This window comes from Leptosomus discolor, chromosome 8 (assembly GCF_034619465.1).
Source record: "Leptosomus discolor isolate bLepDis1 chromosome 8, bLepDis1.hap2, whole genome shotgun sequence".
NCBI lineage: Eukaryota > Metazoa > Chordata > Aves > Leptosomiformes > Leptosomidae > Leptosomus > Leptosomus discolor.
Window position 1 is genome coordinate 35,850,281 of NC_141398.1, and position 20,901 is coordinate 35,871,181.

General features: G+C 43.0%; 1 protein-coding gene across 1 annotated transcript in view; it reads left to right on the plus strand.

The window, feature by feature from the left end:
* The first annotated feature begins 2,614 nt into the window (after positions 1 to 2,614).
* RNF144B (ring finger protein 144B) overlaps positions 2,615 to 20,901 on the plus strand; it is a 32,307-nt gene continuing 14,020 nt past the window's right edge. Inside the window, exons 1-3 of the mRNA XM_009958722.2 lie at positions 2,615 to 2,655; positions 4,422 to 4,596; positions 17,332 to 17,436. Of these exons, the coding sequence (XP_009957024.2) occupies positions 2,615 to 2,655; positions 4,422 to 4,596; positions 17,332 to 17,436 (321 nt within the window). The remainder of the gene's footprint in view (positions 2,656 to 4,421; positions 4,597 to 17,331; positions 17,437 to 20,901) is intronic.

Here is a 20,901-nt window from a genome sequence, read left to right on the forward strand (position 1 = left end):
TGTGCCTGTATGTGGCTGATTGTGTGTGTAAAAACACGTGGATCTTTACGGTTCATGAGTGTTTATGCACACTGGAGCCTGTTTGACCCTTCCTTGCCACCAATTTACACTGGTGCAGAATTTAGTTTAGTAGTTTGAGTTAGAGTGTCCCTGAGATGTGTTTATCCTTATTCCACAACGTCTCATGGAGACTTTTTTGCTGTTCAGTGTTTTTTTGTGGGGCTTGTGTGCTGTATTCTGGTTTCAGTGATACATTTCTTGCTTTATTTGGGATTCTATCCTAAATGGGTCATTTGTATTTGTGAACATGAAAGGGAAGGTTTTAGTGCTTAGAAATGTGTTTTATTTATATGACGGTTCATTTTTTTCAGGGATTTTCCATTTACTTTTATTTCAGGTCATTTTTGTTAACAGAACCAAAGATAGAATGTTCTTTTCCTTTTTGTCCCTGACTCATTCTTCAGTGACTCCCGCTTCCCCTGCACAACACATACATCCTAGGTGTTTTGTTTTCAAACTAAACTATTGGCAACTCACTGGTAATTACGGTAAGAATTTAAAGCCACTGTAAAGAGAGCTAATGGATGTATAATTAGCTAATGACAGTCTGTAGGACTAAGCCTAGCAAAGTGAAAGCCATAAAAATTCAGAGCAACTGAGGTGGAACTTTTCATGGCTTCTCTTCAGTGTATGGAAAAGTCAGTTCTGCCAGTGTAATAAAGTTGGGGAGATGGTTTGAGAGCTTGGGAGAGGACAATGCATCTTGAAATGTTGGAAAAGAATAGGAGTAGGTGTAGAGGGTGAGAGCAAGAGGAAGACATGTGTCTTTCTCTCCCCATTTTTTCCGCCATCTGATCTGATCATGAGAGTGAACCTCCTCCACAGACCTGATTTCTCTTCAGAGCCCAGTTGCCACTGCATGGAACTACCCTTTTCCATAACTATTAACTCTTCCCCCTGCATGCTTCTGTTGGCAGTGGTAGCAGAAGTCACAGTTCTGGTGAGCAGAAGCAGAGACCAGCTGGTTGGGTTGCTCTGGGGAAAGGAGCAGGCCATGTAGGCCACGCATCCGCTCTCTCTGTGACAGGCAGGTTTTCAGGTACGAACAGGATGGCTTTGCCAGTGCCAGCCTGACCTGGAGGACCACTTATGGACAATCTGGCCCCTTAGGGAGCATGGAGGGCATGCTGCTGCTGGTAGCCACGGTGCCTCCGCCAGGGGCTGTGCAGGCAGGCTGGGCAGCTGTCTCCATGGCTCCGATCCCATTCGCTTCGTTTGCTGCACCCTGCCGGGGTTAATGAGGCTGTGGTGAGATAAGCCAGCCTGGGCTATTTGCAGGCTGGATCCTCTGGTCTGCCAGGTTTGCTTGGTGGTGTCTGCTGGAGATTTCCGCAGGGTGTTCTGCTTATTCTAGGGAGGACCTCATCCCCGCTCTGGCATCATGGTGCGAGGGAAGGAGGAGCATGGGGCGGGACAGGGAGCAAAACTGAACTTAGCCTACAGTTTTAAGGGACAAGGGTGCCTGGGATATCATCATGAGACCCCATAGCCGTTCCACTGTGGCATCTGATTGCTAGTAGGGCAGAGAGGTGTATCAAAAGCCTACTCTTCCCCATGGCAAACTCTCTTGCTGTCGTGCTGTGTGCCAGATTTAGGCCATCTAAAATTAGCCACTAGCCCTAAACATCAGTTGTACACCTGAATCTTTCTACTGCTGCTTTAATAAAAGCATGCAGGGTTATAACCCTTTTGGTTATAAAAAGAAGTCAGTGGACTTTTGAAACAGCAGTATCCATTCCCACATACTGAAATATTCCTGCTTGTTCTTTTGTACATCCCTCCTTTTAACATTGCTACCTTTTACTGCGTGAATGAAGAAATGTTAGATCCATGCAGCATTGGGGTAAGTAGCTTACCTGTACAGATGCAGGTGATGTTGAAAAGTATACCCCATTAAATGTGTTAAAATGCTCCTAAATACCAAGATAACGTCTAGCATGTGGTTTTAAATAACACGTAGTTCTTGATCTACCACAGCATTTCCAGTGACTCAGTGTTCTCCCGCTCCCTGCCCCGTTGCAGTAATTATGGAAGAGTATTGCAGTTCCTGACTCAGAGGGAGGCTTCCTTCCAGGGCTGCTGGCCATGCTGGAGCTCCAGCTCTACAGCTGTATGGGGCAAATTGCAGCAGGGATTGTGATAGCAGGCAGGGACTGTGCCACAAATAATGGATGCATGGCATACGTTTTGAACTAGTGATAGTACACCATTAGAGAGAGAGTTTGCTTTGGCCAGCAATTTGATTGCCCCAATTTTGGCTATGACTCTTGGGTCTTTAAAACTGGGTGCTTAGAGGAAAGACATCCCAAGGGACACATCTGATGGCTTCTCTGTCAGGCTAGGAAACTGCAGAGTGTAAAAATTAAAAGGGGTAAGTGTGCTCCCACCCACATTTATTGTGGTTTCATGGGTTTTGAAGAGTCTTCTGCAGACCCATAGGAACACAGGGCAGGAGGCTCATGGGGCAAGCCTGGGGATCGGGCTTGGCTGTGCATCAGGTTGTGAGGTAGGACCTGTGGGGCAAGGTCCCACGTGCGCTGACCCGTCGAGCTCCATGAGCACCATCATTTCTTCCTCTGAGGAGGAATTCAGCAGGTACTGCATGAAGGCACATCGCATATGCACTGACTGGCTGCAGCTGGCCTGGCCGCTCCAGGAGCAGCAGAATGACAGCAGTGACATGCTGCCAAATGTGACCTGACAGCCCTGCCACGAGGACACTCAGGACTGCGGCGGAGGCAAGCAGAAGTGGACCAAAGGACTCAAGTCTCGTCTTTGCCTTGTGAGATGTCAGATCTGACAGGCACATGGACAGGTCTTGATCCTTTTGTTGTTTTCATATTTGTGCAGCCTCTGTTTGTGATGCAGCTTTTTAGAGCCGCACTCTTGGCGCTGGTGCAAGTGGCTGTGTGCAACTAGCCACCCAGTCTCTGCGTGTAAGAGATGTGTGTGCAGGTCTTCTTGCCACCAATTAAGTGTATTCACAGAAGCAGATCTGTTGAAGTCGAGCCAAGTTTCTTGGAGATGGGAATAGATTTTCCTGTGCCTTAAATGCTGCACTGAACTCCACTGTCTATTTTGAGGTGAATAAAATCTGCAAATTTGCTTTCCATTGTTTTAGCTTAAGCATGAGGATATTCTCTTTAATTTCTTTTTCACTGTTACTGTGTAAGAGTGAGGGTCCTGAAGTTCTTTATGGTTATGGTGCTGTGTTTTAAAATGCTTAGGTCAGAAAACTTTACATGTGAGCGTGATATTTCCATTTGTTCCTTCTCAAAGGATAGAAGTTTCTTCCCCAAGCACTGCTGTGTCATAATGTGTGGTGGAAGCACAGATATTCTGAGCATCTCCATGTCAAAGTGCTAGTGCACTTAGTTCACAGTTCAGAAGCCTCAGTTAGATGCCCAAGAGCCCTATGAAATAGATACAAGAGCTGGATGCCAGGGAGTGGGATGCACAAAACCTACAGACCTGAGCAGGCAGCTCTTGGGCATCATCAAGACAATGTAGAAAAGAGGACTGCACATAAAATATTCTTACTTGGATTTAAGCTCCGGCCCTGTATGAAGTAGGAATGCAATCTGAAAGCCTTTCCTGGATTTAGCTGCCTTCACCACCCCTCTTGCAATGGACCGCCAGCTTGCTATCTCAGTGACAACTTGTGGAGAAGGTGGAGTTCGTGGTACCCATCACTGACATCATAGGCTAAATGTCTGAAGTGCTTGCCTAGGAATATGTGCTTGCTGTTGCATTGCACTGCCCAGGAGAGCTCCCAAGCCAGAATGGAAAGTGGTGGGAATGAAGACATTGAAACGGTGTGGGTGCAATAAAGTCTGAAGGAGCCTTCACAGGGAGCCTTCCCCATAGGGATGGGCAGGGTATGACTGAAACTCATTTGAAAAGCCAGAGTGATATATATATGTGCATATGAATGCAGTTTATTTTTTTAATTAACAATTCATTGTACCAAGACAGATCCCTGCTTCGGGGATTCTGGTGAGGGCTCTGACCACCGCACTGTTGTGTACAATGTAGGTAATGTCTATTCTGTGTGAGTTTTGGTTTTGGTTTGTTGGGGTTTTTTTACATTTGATGGTGAGCAGCCTGCCTGAGGTCTTTGTGCCAGCAAGGTGAATGTTCTCTGAGAACCCAACCTAGTTCAGGCCTTTGGGGGAGGTGGGCTCTCAGGCACCTTCTTTGTAAATTTTGAATGGCCTGAAGTGTGAGACTGGCACCAAGATGCCGAAGTATTACATTTGGGTATGCAGATGCTTTTATGGATCTGAGCTGTAAATTCTCAGGTCAATGAGAATTGACTACATGGCTTGTGGGATGTTTCAGCTGTTGATTTCTCTTTTTAGGCTGAGTGGACCATTAATGAGTGAATGGGCTGTGCCTCACACCATGACAGCTGACGAGTCAGAAGCCGGAGAGTTAGCTCTGGAGCCCCTGCTCACTTGCAAGCTATGTCTCTGTGAATATTCCCTGGATAAGATGACCACTCTTCAGGAATGCAGCTGCAGCTTCTGTACATCGGTAAGACCCAGCAGTGCCTTTACGCTACAGGAGCAGGGTAATGGGAGATAGACAGAATTGTGAGGTGCGGTTGCTTGTCCTGTACAAGAAGCATGTGTTATCCATGCTGATAGAGGATGCTTTCCTAAAGAGCATCTGGTGTTAGTCTGTCTCGTTTTATTTAAAAGACTTCTCTGTCATTCTGCTTTTGATAATTCATAACTCTAGCAGATGTTCCCACAGCAATTAATAATAAATCCCAGTAGTAAATGGGGAAAAGCACTGTCAGAGAACATACACAGTCTATATGCAATCTCAGTATTTTTTTTTTTCTGAAGCAAAATCTTGAAACATCATAGGATAACTGTGAGGTTTTGTTTCCCTGTTATCATTTTCTGAGTACTCAGAAATCTTTTAAGTCTCGTATGTAGTTTCAAAGGGCAATCAGAAAACCTAAACAAAACTGAACCTTGGCCTATTGAATCTTTGCATCTGCAGTCTATGCTGCAGAGGTGTTGCCCAGGTCATGCATTGCCTGTAGTTGTCAGTGAGGACTTTCCGTCCTGCAAATTCAGATCAAATAAAGCTGGTGGAAGTGATAAAGGTGGAGTTTGAATGAGCTGATAAAAGCCCTACAGATATTAGTATTCTTCTGGTCTCTTTGTCAGTGTGGGAAAACGGACTTAGTTTCTCTGGCAATAGTGACTGATGTACCTGACTAATGGATTTTGGAAACAGGTCAGAAGCCACTGGAGGGATGTTGGGTTTTTAACTCCAGAATAAATGTACTTAGTTTTATGTTTTAGAAACAAATTGTGGATAAGCATCAAGCAGGTAAGTTAAAAAGTTACACCCATGATTGTTTGAAGTAGTGTAAGAAATCTCATATTTGGGAAGCCAGCTTGAGTGACAGTATCTTCATTTACTCTGCATTCAGGGTAGCTTAAATGGGATAGGAATCTAGCTGTGTGTTTCAAGAAACTAGGATAAGATCGATTAATATGTATTTCCAACCTGAACTTCATGAAGTTTGTTTTCCATACCAACTTCCACAAAACATTTCCGTGTTTCAGTTTGTAACAAAAGTTTCAAGGGACCATACCTCACAGGTAGGTATGAAGATAGTGCTTTAAATTAAAAAAAGATAGGAGAGTTTGATACCTTTACAGTGGTCCCACTCTTCTCCAGGAATTCAGTGACTCTGACTTAGTATCATTAATGGCACATTAACGTCGGTGTTAGCTGGGCAGAGTAACCTATTCGCCCCTGGGGAAAGGAGGGCTGCAGAGGGCTGTGCCCAGCAGAGCTGGGCTCTCCACTTCTCCAGGGCACTGGCCAAAGGGGGAGGTCGGTGTTGGCTGGGGATGTTGCTGTCACCACCTGTCCCCAGTTGGTGCCACAGCTGCTGCCCCGTACATACACCCCTTACCTGGCCGGTAACAGGAGGAGCATCTGCTCTGAGCTTGGCTCTCCAGTGCCATGACAGCGAAGTGGAGAGTAGTCAGAGTTGTCTGGCACCTGCGCAAACTTTGCTGACTTTGTCTAAACCAAGAGCTAGCCATGAGTGAGCCCTGAATGCAGCTGGGAGAAGCCTTTAGACATGCTCTATTTATTTCAGTGGGCGTAATATGTCTCGATTGTGTTTATGCTCCATGTCTACTCTTTGTCTGGCTGTTGTTGCCTGTTTCTGAACATCCTCCTGACAGACATGTTTGGGCTGATGCAGTAAAGACACATAGATCTTGCATGCTATAACAAAGGGGACTCTGGAAACTTTTAACCTGCCTATATGGCTTTCTGTCTTGAATCCAGAGCCATTTCTGGGAGGCTGTATGAGTTGCACCTTTGGGCAGCCTCCAAAGAGCAGTGTTAGAAGCACCTTGGCATAGAGTGCCTCAGTGCCAGAGTTTGCATGGGGAATTACTCAGGGCACAGCCTGCAGTGGCTGCACTGGTATGCGATGCCCTAAATTTCCTCCCACCCATGCCAGGACTTCTAGATACCTTCACACTACCCTTAAGACAGATACTGGCTAAGAATGTCAACTGTGAGCTATGAGATCGAGCCCATATCAGTTTTTCAGCTAGCAATGCTGTCAGCTTGTATAGCTTATTCTTATTTTCCATCTCTAAGGTTAATTATATAGATCCAAGTGTGGTATTAAATTTGAAATAGAAAAGGGCTTGACATGGACGTAATAGGTTCTGTTCTATGAAGGTGAAACAATTAGTTTTGTTAATTTTTTGTTCTCTTACACGAGGTCTCTTTTTTTTTGCTAACTGTAACGGCGATTCTGCATTGCTTTTCTGCAATTTGACTGTGGAAATAATTGGAAATGGTTACTATTTAGGCATCTGTGGGGGCAAGCTTATATCTCCTTTTCACCTGTAGCCTGTAAAACCAAGGAATTTAAATGAGTTAGTATTGTGTACAGACTATTCTTTCAGCTTAGAAACTCTTGTAATAAACATTATACCTCATAAAGCTGTACTCTAGCCAAAGTAAGTAAACTGTGTTTAAGAAGGTGTATGTTTGCATTTTGGTGGAATGTTGCTAGTAAGGCAGGAGTTTTTCGAATAGCTATAAACATTTTCAGTCTCTCTGTTCAGAGAAGAAAAAGCAGATGGCTTGCAGAACACAGTTGCCATGTTACTTGGTAGCCCAGTCAGGCCTGAAGAGGCATTAGCCTTGTATTTCTCAACATTTGTTCCACTTGGTGTAAGACTCTACTCTAATGTAAGATAAAAGACACATTTGCACATCCCAAGACTACGGAAATGGCTATAGTGTACCTGATGGCTTGGTTTCATTGTGTTTGGACTAAATTAGTTTCGAATGAAAGGCTGATCCAAAGAGGGTTGGGCAGAGATGTGAGGTATATTTTATCTGCAAAAGTTTTAGAGGGCTGTGCTTTGTATTGGTCAGTTAATTTCCTATAGCTATAAAACCTTTGCGGAGTGCCATGCTGTGGCACACACTCATACATATATATATTCAGCAATATATGTATTGCTTAAGCTACACAGTTTTATGCTACTTGCCCCATTCCCTAAAGGGGAGGGGATCTCATCTATTTCTGATACTGCTTATCTTGGGTTTTGTCTTGCCAGTCACCCTCCTTGTATGTTTGGTGGGATGTCCTTTCTATCTGCAATCCCTTGTGCTTACCTTGTTGCCTTGCAATTTTTTCTTCCTTGGATGTGCCCGTGTGCAACTACGCAGGGTTTTGCCCCTGTGGTGGTCACATTGCTCACATACATATGTAAAATAATTATACACTGTGTGTGGCTACACCATCACAGTGTTACAAAGTGCAGTATTTTAGTGTGCTTATATCTGGGTCCAAAGCAAACTGATATTAATTACATCCTGATTGACACACCTACAAAATTATATTTTGAATATTGCGGTTATTTCCTGTCGATTTTCCTGCATGTTTCTATCTTTTACTCTTCTTCTTCCTCCCCCAGATAGCTCCAGCGGTGCCTCACTCACACAAGAGCGTCAGGAGTGCTTGCTCTGGCAGGGTAGTGCCAGAAATGGACGGGCTGACCTCCCTGCTTTGCCTTCAGAGGGGGCACTTGGTGTTGCTCAGCCTTTGGCTGGAAAGTATACGTCTTGGAGACTGCTTCCTTTTCAAAACCTGGCTGAAACTGGGAAAACAGCTGGGAGAGGTGATGAGTGGTGTGATTGCATGCACCTCACTTCCTCTTGCCTAGAAATGCCCTGGTAGCTGGCACAGCATAAGTTACCCTTTGGAAGTAGTAGTGAGGAGTGCAGGGCTAGCAGTAATACTGGAAATACTAAGGGCCACATGGAAGACTTTGTGCGAGTCTGTAGCCTGTAAGCAGTCGTGGAGGTGAGGTTTTACCAGGTGTGGTAAGATTGTCCTGGTGGCAGTGGTGACAGAAGGGAACCAGTGCAGTGCTGTTATGGAAAATGTGGTTTTGGGGGTCAGTAAAAAAGCTGCTGTCAACACCAACTCTGTTCGGTTTTGTCTTTCCTCTCCACCCACACCCACCCCCCCAAGCATTTCAGAGTCCAGATGAGGGCCAGGTCAGCAATAAATGGCATTGATGCTGTTTACATTGAGCAGCAGCTTATATCCATCATGTCTGTTATTTACTGGAACACGGTTTGATATGCCTAAGACAACAGGTAACAAACTCTGAAAACAGAAGATACTTTCATGTGTGTGCTTCTGTGTTATCAGTGCACGTTTATACTGAACTAGCATGATTCACCCTTCTTTTTTCCAAGTGAGTTCTTTGTTTGGTCTTGTTCTTCTGAGAAGTGTATGAGGTAACTGAGTTACAAAACGTGCAAAACAAATATCATGATAATCCAACAGCGTGCTCTAAATGAGATTAAACTTCATGCAACCAAGAAGTTAGTGTGCAATGTTGAATAGATGCCCAGGCAGCTTCCATGCTGTCTTGTATGTTCTACAAGTAGAGGGTGATCTGAAGGCATTTGGGAGAACAAGACTTTCTACTGTAGCTATGTGTGACAGCAAGTCCAGGGCTAGACATGGGCTCTTTTGCTGCTGTTGACAGCCTGGCCCCTGGGGCCGCCACCTGCCTGGGCCTTGGGAGCCTGCAGCCTCTGAGAGAGGAGCTTGCAAGCTGCTGCCAGCTACTTTTGCTAGAGGGGAAGGGGAACCCTTTCAGAAATAGGAGTGTCTCTGTTGCACTTTACCAGCAGGACACTCTAAGGCTTCTCTGATTTCCTTAATCTTTTTAAGAGCAGCTGTGTGTTGCCCTGCCTCCTTCGGATGGCTAAATATTCACATTTTGTCCTTAGTGCTGTGAAGCTTCAGATTGCTTGTGCAGGGGAGCACTGAAGAACTGGAGACGTGCTTATGTGAAGGATCAGCATCATCAGCAAAAAGCATGGGCCGAAAAGCCTGAGAGCAGACGAGACCAAATAGGTCAAGGACAAAGAGGAGGCAGATGACAAAGAGTGTGGGATGCTTTCTAAATGGAGCAAATGTACATGAATACTCCAGTGAAAGACTTAATAAAACTTAATGAGTAAGGGAAAATTTGGATTTGCTTTCATCTAGCCAACTCTGGGCTTTAGTATTGCTTCTGTTTCTTTGTGCTGATTTTCAAGAAGGAGTTTGTTCCCTTCTTCCTCCTCCTTCCCCCATCCTAGGAGACACCTGCATGTGCTCATGGCTGTACCAGAACACTACCTTCTCCTCTTCTTAAATAGTGCATGTTTTGCAATGCCCCACTTTATGTAAAGCTCACCTCAGGTTGTTTTCTGCTTCCACCCACAGGTAGCAAGCTGTCAAGTTTTGACATTTTGGATTATTTTTTCCCAGCTCAATATTTGAAATGTTTCAGAATAGCTTTGTCTGAAAGTTATAAAAAAGAAAATTCCCACACCTGCTAATATTGGCACTGAACACATAGCACTTTTGTAGTAATTTAGATGGTGTAAGAACTTCTCACGTGTGTTTCTGTGCAGAGTCACACAAAAGGCAGAGTTACTAGGATACCAAAAGAGCACAAATGTACCCATTGCCTTGTAATGGATGCTAGTATTCAGGAAGAGGGGCTACATGTTTCTGAGGTCAGTAGAGGTGGCAGCATCTGGATGGTGGCCAAGGGAAGACAGGTGAGGAAGAGGGAACCGGTGTGTTTAATGACAGCACTGCATCAGTGAAGTTGGTGTTATCTCCGTTTAACTAGTGAAGAAACAGATGTGAACTAAGTTGTCAATGCCTCAGAGTGCCACAGTAACTGAGCCAGTCTGTGACATAAGCCTCATGGTCCTGTCTGTTTTGTAGCCAGCTTTGGCCTGACACAGATTTGTTTGCAAGATAAATGGTATTTGCAGCTGGTTCGGTTAAATAGACTTGTGGAGCAGCGGGAGGCCATTATATTCTGGTCCATTGTCATGTTTGCTTGGTATTTTCACTTGGTCATGACAAAATAAAGTGCTTGTCAGTGATATTATTCCTGCCCTTCTACTGAGCCATGAGATAACTGTATGTCATTTGAGGCTAAAGGGGCATTTTTTCACTTTCTTTCAAGCATCTTTCTCAATAAGGCCTTTATGTGGCCTGGTCTTCTATCCATTTGAAAACAACTTCATTTATCACTGTCCTTAGCAGTTAAAATACTGATTAGGCACTACAAATGCATGTTTTATTGGACTTTGTTTTTCACTTAAACCATGCCTATAATAAATTTATCTGTAACAAATTAATAAATGGCTGTTTCAATGGTGCACTTTTTAAAAACTTTCTTTAATTGGAAACGTCTCACATTTTTTTCCAAGTGAAGCACAGATGCCTCCAAGCTAATTGCCAATAGACTTGATTCATCTAGTTTTAAGACCTGTTGAGAAATACTTGAGAGATTCCAGGAGTTCAGTCACCACACATTGAAAGCAACTGGCCCATTTAGAGACTGAACATGCAGAAGTGCAGATGTCATGACAATGATGAAAATACCACATTGTGTAGACCTGTCATAAACACTGTGAGTACTGTTTGGGGGAGTATATTTGTTTGAGTACACAATTGATGAAATGCTGAGTGGATCAGGTAGTTAAATTTAGAGTTCTGACATGAACTGTCTCACTGAAGTCAATCTACATATTCCATTTCAAGCTACTTGTCTACTACATTGTCTTGTGTATGCACTGGAGAACAGGTAACATTTGTAAATGATAAGAAAGAAATTAAATTTATGTCTTACTGAATAAAAAGTACATAAACACTGCCCAGAACTGAAATGAAAACTAAATGCCTATCTGTTGGTCTGTTCAGAATCATATGACACTCTGGAATGACAACTCAAAAGTTATGTTTTCTGTCCATATGCAGTCTTTTTTTTTCACCCTTGAAAATTTTGAGTTCGTAAAAAGACTCAGAGTAAAAAAACCCCAAACCCAAACCAATTCAGTTTTAAGACAAATCTGGCAGAGAGATTTTAACACTTTAAATCAATTTTGTGGATTTTAAGATGGAAACCTGGGGTTTTCTTAATTTTTCTGAAATTGAAATTGTCTTCAAGTTATACATTAGTAGGAAAGACCTTGTTTTGGCAAATGCCTTCAATCATTTCTTGCATTTTCATATTTAATGTGGATCATGGCCTAGTACTGGTTAAGAAATACTGTAGATCTATTTTCTTCCCTTTCCACGATTTAATTCAAGACAAATACCCATACTTATGCTGTGTCAACTGCTGCCGGTGACTAGCAGCAGTATCTGTGTCATTTGACACTGAAGCAGGCCAGCTCTTTCCACTTCTTTCTTCTGCCTAGCCATCCGTCCGTGTTTCTTAATAAAACTACCTGTTCAATTTTGTCACATCACATCTGTGATTTCCTTTTATGGTTTTGCATCCAAACCAGTGAGGCTGCTTTTAGGGAGCTGAAGAGCTGCATGCAGATGGGGGACGAGCAGGTAATGGCACATGTCGAGGTACTTGAAAAAGCAATATGTAGGAAAGATTGAGATCCATCTTTTGTCTCTGGTACAGAGATTATCTGAAAATGGCTTTGAATAGAAACGTAAGATTTCACAGTGAGAGGGATATAGTACCTTTGTCACATCATTAGTAATATAATGCTGAAATTATACTTTGAACTCATTCTTATGTAAAAATGATGAACTGTTGTGGTCACTTTGCAGATTAAATGCATTGCCAAATGGAGTTTTTTTGTTTATTGTCAATACATTAAGAGCCCCTTTGTATAGTACACTTTGGGGGATAGAAAAGGTGAAGTTATAGCAGCATGTAGAAGTGTTGAAATGAAGAATCCATGAATAGCCTGAACAGACTTTGCTGTTCCTGGGGCCTGCAGCAGACCATAGAAAATGCTTTTGAAGATTAGAGGAAGTGTTTATTACTGAAGAAGAAATAGTTACTAGTTCACGCATTCCTGGATTGGGCTTTTCAGTGCTTTTTTAAAGATTCTTCCCTTGTGTTACAACATGCACTTTCAACAAAGCCTTAGCTCCAGGAGAGGAATGTGTACTTGGGGCATATGTACATATTTGCCTAAATCATAATCTTTCTTACAAGTCCTACAAGATAAAAAAGAAATGCATATATGTTGCCTGATAATTTGATCCAGGTACTTTACAAGCCTTAACTTACTAGATACACACGAGTAGCATTTTGTGAAGTGGGTAAATAGATATTGACCTTATTTTATTAAATAGAGGAAGGTGATGGCCTGAAAGACAAAAATGGCATAAGAGGAAAAAAAAATTCTTGCCTCAAATTGCTTGGACAGCAAATTATTTGAAAAAGGTGTCATTATACGTTATGAATCTCAGGCAGAGAAAAGGTTACTTGTAGTACTCTTTCCACTGAAGTTGACAGCAGTCCAGCAGGAGCAAAACGTGCTTGGCAAAGTTGGATCAGTACCAAACCCTTCTGTTAGGTGTACTGAGTTTTACTGGTGGAATTACAGTGTGACATTTGAATTCATCTCTCTGGCTTGATTGCATTAGGATTTTGCTATGTATCCTGTATGAACACAGCTATGTGCATGGTATCGTTGCGCAGTGGGAAAGATCTGAGTAAACTGAACGTAACTGGTTAGGGTACACTTAGATATGGAAGTTAAAATTCCTTGTGTTGGTGTCTGCCGTTTATTTGAGGAGTGAATGTAGTGGAGCCAACCCCCCAATTTCATCTCTAGTCAGCTGGATTCAAACCTGTTCAGCAAGACCTTAGCAGATTTTTAGTCTGTTGCCTCAACCATTCTGCCTTGACTATGTGACACATTCATGGAAACCTCGCTGTGCTGGTCACTGCCGATGACCTGCTCAGGCCATGGAGGATGACGATGGTATGACTGTCATTGTAAGCCACAGGTCCTATGGTGCGTCCTCTCTAGCCACTGGCTGCTCTTGGTGCTTGTAAGTCAGCACACCGTGGGAAATTGGTGGGAGAGCATAGCCCAAGGGTGTTGAGACCTGGTGATTTCTTGGATGTCAAGATTAAGATCCTTCCAAGAAACTCTTAATACCACAGAAAGCTGAGTATCTTGATCTTCCCTTCACTTTGTAGAGCAATTAAGTAGCATAAGTAGTGTGTGCAGTTCTCCTAACTGAGATACTGCTGATTTTTCTAGACAAAGTGGATGAATAGTCTTATGGCTGTGTAATGTATTCTCCATAGTGTGGGAGGACATACTGCTGAGAAGGTCAGTCATGATTGTTGTATAGACATTGAATCGTCTTTTCATCACATTTCCAGCTTTTGTACAACTTTTCAGATACTTTTATTTGCCACTTTTCAAGTAAGTAGCTAAATTAGTAGCTGAGCTGTAAGTAATAGTAAAACCCCTCTAAAAACAGTCTTGCTATTAAAGTGAAGGCGTATTTTGAAGTTTTAGTGATTTTCCACTGTGTCTTCTTTGCTGCTAACTTGTGAAAGAGGGAACAAGAAGTTCACACCTGCATTCATGTACAGGCTTAGGTAAAAAGCTTAATCCTTCAGTGGTAAATATTAAATGCTTCCTTACAAGTTTCACAGCACCTTTAAGTCCTTCCACCACCTTCTTGAATTGCACCCACAACACCTTCTCCAAGGGCAGAAGATCAAGGCAGAAGATTTAATACCTATGAAAACTATTTAACAGGGAGGTTTTCTGTGAAACATGAAGATTCATGGCACTGCACAGACCTATTATCTCTCCAAGTCACCCTCTGAAAGCACAGCACTCTCTAAAAGTATTGCAGAAGGCTCTAGTTGCTCATCTGTCCTTACATACAGCTGCTAGTGAGCTAGAAGAGAAGCAGAGTCCAGATACATTAGCAGTCCTCAGAAACCTCTGTTCTCCGGGGTTGGTACCCCTGATGATTTAGGTACTGCATATGGAAACTGATCGAAGCTCCTTAAGAGCTTCATGCCCATCCTTGCATGGAAGGGTAATTGTCAGTGCTCTGAGCTTCTGTCCTGGAAGTCTAAATTAAGAACAAGCCTCTGGGCGGCTGCTAGGCCTGCAGTAACTTCTCAGGCTTTGTCCTCCCTCTGTAACCAGCTGACCTGAGCTGCCCTCAGAAAACAAATCCACTGTACCATGCTGTCAAAACAAATTACTAAATATCAGACAGCACCACAGAGGAGACAGAAGCCAGGATCTTTGCAAAAGTAAAGGATTTCTCTTCCATGCTTACTGAGGAATTAAGGCAAAATAAAGGCTTTGGTGGGAGGCAAACATTCTCGCTTCCCCAAATGCTGCCCTGAGACTTGATCCAGAAGGTAATCAGATCTCCCATGAGGAGAGGGAGTGAGATGTAAGAAGGCTCTGCTGGAGCATCACCCACGTATCTTAAGAAATGCACCGAACACCACAGCACATGCAGGCTTTGGGGAAGAGACTCAGAGTGCAGAGTTTTCTGTTTGCATTGTTCATGGTGGAGGCTGGGTACAGGCACAAACCAGGGAGGAAATTTGTGCTGGGAGTGAGCACTTGATACCCCATTTCTTCTGTGATATGGTCTGAAGCATGTGGGCAACACCAGGTGCTTAATGAATTAATTGTGTGGGGCTGCAGGAGCAAGTCACCCACAGTCTCCATCCATGTCAGTAATAGCACTGGGAGCCACCCTGGGCTCTGGGGACACATTTTTTGGCGTTCCCTGTGTCACCTGCTGCCACAGCCCAGACCGTGGTGCCAGCAGATGTGGGCAGGGCCCCAGCAGCTCAGGTGTGTCTAGGGTACCTGCTCCCAGGCACCACCATGGTTATATACCTGCTTCTGCTTACTGCTCTGTGGAGGAGCTCTGTGTGCTAGTGGGGTGATCTGATCTGGGGTTAAGCTGACTTTTTATAAGCACTGTGCCTAGATGCCTTTGGGAGAGGTGGATGAGAAGATGGGATAGGGCACTGAGACTGCTGTTTGAATAATAAAAGAATAGCTCCTGGTTAAATCTGGGCTGATATTCCCTAGGGAGCTAATATTGCCTTCAGTTATTTGCATGATTTCTTTGTTGCTCTTCACCTGTGAGCATCTCCCTCCTCTCCCACGTACTACTTGCACCATCAATTCCTTACAACTTGCTCTACTGCTTTCTCACAGGGGTGTGTGCTGGATCTGAATCCATTAGTGCTTAATGAGCTAGAGGTTTAAAGCTTACCATGTAGGTTATACCCCTGTGTTCTTCTAAATGAATATGCTTCAAATATTTACAAATCAAAAACAAGCTCATTTAAAATGCCACTAAGTTAAGCAGATTCTACTTTCTTAGACTGTTACCTCTGTATAGTTCATCAGAATTAACCAAAACATACGGATGTGGACATTTCAGTAGAGACAGGCAGAATAATAAGGAAACCTCATTTCCATTTGTAACAGTCCTAATTATCCTGACATTTAAGAGGATTCCAATTTTCCAATAAAAATACAAATGAGGAAATTTCTTTAATCAGAGCACAATATGCAAGGCCTTCTCAGAACAGTCCAAACTGATGCAGACTTGAATGTTAAGTGCCTATAAATACTGGAAAAATGGTTTGTGAAGAGTCCTGGGGCTTTACCAGAGCTCATGTGCTGAAAGGCTGTGATTTACCCATAACCCACCTAGTAGCTTTTGAATTCAGTGCCTGTTCTGAAAGTTGGCAGAGAGACAGAGGTCTCCAAGACCTTGCACTTTGACATATTTCTTGAAAACTGATGGGAGGAAGCCAGCAGTACTGAGGAGGAGGAGGAGAGGTTTATCACGTGGGCATGAAATACAAATCTGTAGGGCACAAAGCTGTGTTAGTCCTGCCGCTTGTAAAATATGTTGGTTTTCGTTTACAAGAAACTATGCAGGCTGATACCAAGATCTGCCAGAAATCCGTGTTTTGTTGTTTTGTTAACGGTGATTTGCAATTTACTGTATGCTTTGTCATGATTTTGAGGAGACTTTGTTGTTTGATTTGGAAATGGGCTCACTTAACTGTGCAGTTTGGAGATACAGTTCAAGCACTGTTCTTTGGTCCATTGCACCAGTTTTATGGCATGGTTCTATTGAAGGCTCTATAATATGTGTTAAAAAGACAAGCTGGATATATTTGAAAGTGGCGTGCCAAATAAAATGTGGGTAGAACAGAGGGCTTTTTTTCCTTGGATGGGGGAGGCCTGCCATATTTGTGTAATAAGACAATTTGGAAACATTCATAAGGTGGCTTCCATGCTGGAAATGAACTTTGAACTTCTCAGTAGACTAGAGGCTCATGATAAATAATGGTAAACCATGGAATTTACCTGATCTGTGGGGGGGGTTGGGGGAGAATTGTAACCTCCTAACCAGGTTATAAACCCCCTTGCCCTTTTATGTAGCTGAGAACAGTAGTCTCTTTCTTGTGAATGAGGTCTCCTACAATGGAGACTGCTGGCTGAGAATCTGAGTTAAGAACACAAGGAGGAAAGACAAAAGAGCGAAGCCTGCTTAGTTAGGGTGAAAGATACTCCCTCCCACGCCAAATCCTCCAATCCCAGTTTAGCAGAGCATAGGGGTTGTTAGCGCTGAAAGGTTTACCCAAGACTTGCTGACTTGGGTAAACGCAATGCTTGGTGGATGAAGTCATGCATAATTAATTGTTCTTTGTCGCATTCTTTCCAATGTAATGACTTGCAGCGTTCACGCTTATAATAATTGATGTTTTCTGTGTGCTGGAGCTTCAGGACAGCCAATTAAGGCAGTGGAGGTGGTAGCTGTGCAGCATCTGTAGCATCTGTGTGTTACTAACATGTGGGCTATAACTTTTTCTTTTCTTTACTTGTTTCTAGTGCCTAAAGCAGTACATGCAGCTGGCAATTCAAGAAGGTTGTGGTTCTCCTATCACGTGTCCAGACATGGTGTGCCTGAACCATGGGACCCTAAAAGAAGCAGAGGTATCAACACTTTTTTCTTCCTCTTTTCTTTTTTTTAAACATAAGCCCCTCAAACTTCTTTATCTACATAATAAATATGCTCATACACTTTTTCCTCCCTTTAATTACCTTTAATGAGCTTTTGGCAAGCAGCCTGACTGACAAGAGGAACTAGAAACAAACAGATGTTTTTCAAGGGTTTTGCTCCTTTTTCCCTCCCTCTGTGCCTTGAGGAAAGGCTTACCTGGCATCTGGACAACCTCTGATTTACCCATGCAGGTGATTTAACCAGAATACTTTGTATCCCAGAATTGCTGAGCCTCCCATTAGCACTGTCAGTTAAATCAGATTTGATATGACTGCAAACACTGAAATTCTTGCGCCTCTCTCAACTCAAGAGCAAGAACTCAAACTGATGGTATGCACAAGGCCAGGTTTTCTGCTTGTATGTTTATATTGGGCTGCAACAACTGATTTGCGGTCCGATACAAGCAAGCAAGGCTCTGTACGATTATACGGAAAGAAAGGTATCTGCACAGCACTGGGTAGAAGTAGGTCTGAAGAGATAGGAATGCCTTCATTTGCAAGGCAGATCTGAGAGAGGTCAGGAGCTCAGCAGCTAAATGAGGTTTAGGCAGAGCTGTTTGCACATCTGGCATGTGCACAATCTCCCAGAGCAACTGGAATGTTCAGTTTGAAAGCTGGAGATGGAGAAACTGGAGGGAAAATGTGCTCCTTAGACCTTGTTGCACCCTGGGACAACAGGGTTCAAGGGGGCTGTAGATGGCCCCTGCCAGGCTGCCTGATGGCCTCCCAGAAGTGCTCAAGCAGCCTCCTGCCTGACTTAGGGCTGGTGTAAAGTTTCTGAATTGGACTTAGCGCCAAACCCATGACATGGGGAAGAGCTGTTGGCAGTGTGGCTGGAACTCTTGTACGTGCCAGCTGTTCTGTGCATCTGGAAGGCCACAGAAAACTGTGGGTGAGTCTGTTGTTGCCCTGTGGCTCTTCTTGCTTGCTTGCTTTGTGAGACGGGTAGGGCCCTGGTGGGCCTGAGAACACAAGCAGGAAAAAAACAAAGCAGGAAAAAAGGGTGGCTAAGGGATTTTGGCTGGGTTTATGCATTCTCTCTGCATTTGTTTGCAGGGAAAAGATCAAGAAGAATCTCCATCCCTGAACTAAAGAAAAGCCGCTTATCTTCTGGGTTCCCTTGAGCCCTCTGTATACAGATGACATAACGGTGGTATATAATATAAGTATATAATCTTATTCAAATGCAATCAATGGCGGTGCGATTCCCCAAAATACCTTTTTTCTCCAGAAAAAATTCAGGATCTTCTCTCCAGTATGCATTTGAAACGCTGTGCTTAGCTGAATTAGGGCTTCGGAGTTGCAGCTATGTTTGTTATGCCATGCAGGCGTATGGTGGAGCTTTTTTTTGGCTGAATCCAGCTATTGTGGAAAGTAGCTGTTTCCCTTCCTCTTTTCTTCTGCATAGGTACAGAGAGGGTGTAGCAATGCCCCTCCCACCCATCACACCAGATTGGAGGCAACTAGCCTTTATTGAAAACATGTTTTTTAAAGAAAATTAACAAATAGTAGGAAGAATTCTGCTCTGTTAAGCTAAGGTTATGATGCTATAGGAATTACAGAGATATATTTCCCCTTAGTAAAGCAGGAGGACACTCCAGGACATGTATTAATGGTCCATTAGCTTAATCTTTGGATGTTTTTTGGGCTGAAGGCAAAATGACTAAACAGCTCAAATGCACATTAGTGTCCCATGGATGAATGAATATTCTCATGCTCCCTTTTGGTGATGAGCTTGAAACGCAGACCTTCCGCTTGAAAAGCGAACAGGCCCCCAGCCTGGTTAAAATGAACTGCGTATGTATTTTACCAAATACCTACTTCTTTAAGGAAGAAAACCCCAAAAAAACCTAGAGTAGATTGTTAGTAATCTGAAAAATTAGTATGTAAACTACAGATTATGTGTGAGCATTCCATATTCTTTTTTCTTCCCTATAAAGGTTGTTCCATGTAAAAATGTGACCTTTAAAAGCTATTATTTAAAATACAGGACCTTACTCAGATGGTAGATAATGTGCTTAGATATGGCTATTGTTTGGCGTGGGAGTACTATTTAGAATTACAGTTTATTTGTTACACACTCTGAAACTCCTGGTGTAAAAGTATGAGCCCTCTCACCTCTGGAGGGTCTGGATGTTTGGTCTCAGGCTCCTGGCAGGAAAACGTTCCTCACCAGGACAGTGCCGCGAGGAATGACATGCTGCCTGTACTGTGGGGAAAAACAAAAGGTCTTTTTTTCTTCCATGTGTTAGCATCGGGGTTTTGATGTCTTGTCCATTTCAGACTCTGCTGTGACTGATGTTTACCAGGTACCCTTAGAGTTTGGAGAGAAAATAGCTGCTCAAACTGTCTTTGTCATGGACATGGTGTTAAATTGGTTCCTACGCTTTGGGCTAATTTGTGGCTATTTATGTTAGCCAACGTGGTTGTTTTGTTTGATTTTAAATGCCTTTTGCCCTAGCCTGCACAAGGGAGATAAGGTGAACTCAGGCATAATTTGAAGTGAAGGAAAGCCTTTTCACCAGCATCAGTGCATTTTGGATTGAGCTGTCTTCGATACGGAAACTGAACAATTAATAACAAAGCTTATAAACAATTTATAACACATTATAGCTATGAAAGTTGATATACTTCCCTCTCTCAAGGTCTTTATTCCAGGTGTGTAACATTTCTTCAGTGCTTTCCAGTGACCTATTTGTCTTCATTGTGAATTAAGTCTGGTTTGTCTTTTGGGTAAAATTCTTCAGGGTTTATCTAGGTAAATTATGAGAGCCTTTTCACAGCTCTTGCCTTGATTCTGAGACATGTGCTTGTGTTGCTTTCAGGGGGTGGAGGGGGGCAAAAACTCTGGTTAACATTTTAAACAGGGAATAGAATTTCTTGTAGTATGTCTCATGAAGAAATGATCAAGTGTGAATAGTAGGAGTGTGTCTCTAAAACAGTTGAGCATTTCATCAGTGTTTTGGGAGAAAACTGCTTATTCATAGAGTATAGGAGATGTTGGGAAATAAGGCTTTACTTTTGGTCTTTGTGTCTCTCTCTGGACCTCAGAAGAAAGTGTTGCAGGTTTTTATTCTTAAAAATGGAAAAGGAAAAGTCATTTGAATCAGAAAATTGCACTTTTCAGTGCTTTGAAAATATGTTTTCTGAAACCCCTCTGTTTGGTGTTTGGTTGGGTTTTATTTGTGGGTTTGTTTTTTTTTTTTTTTTTACTTTAACAACTGGTACATTCCACAGCAGTTTTTTTGTTTTGACAAATAGTGCATTCAAACAGGAGGAATTGTTCTGGACTGCTTGAAATCAAGTGCATTCCTAGGTCATATCTTGACCCGTTACACCAAGATAGCAGCTGCTTGTAGTATAGCTGGTTTTAAGTAGAAATAAATGGGTGTTGGTGGT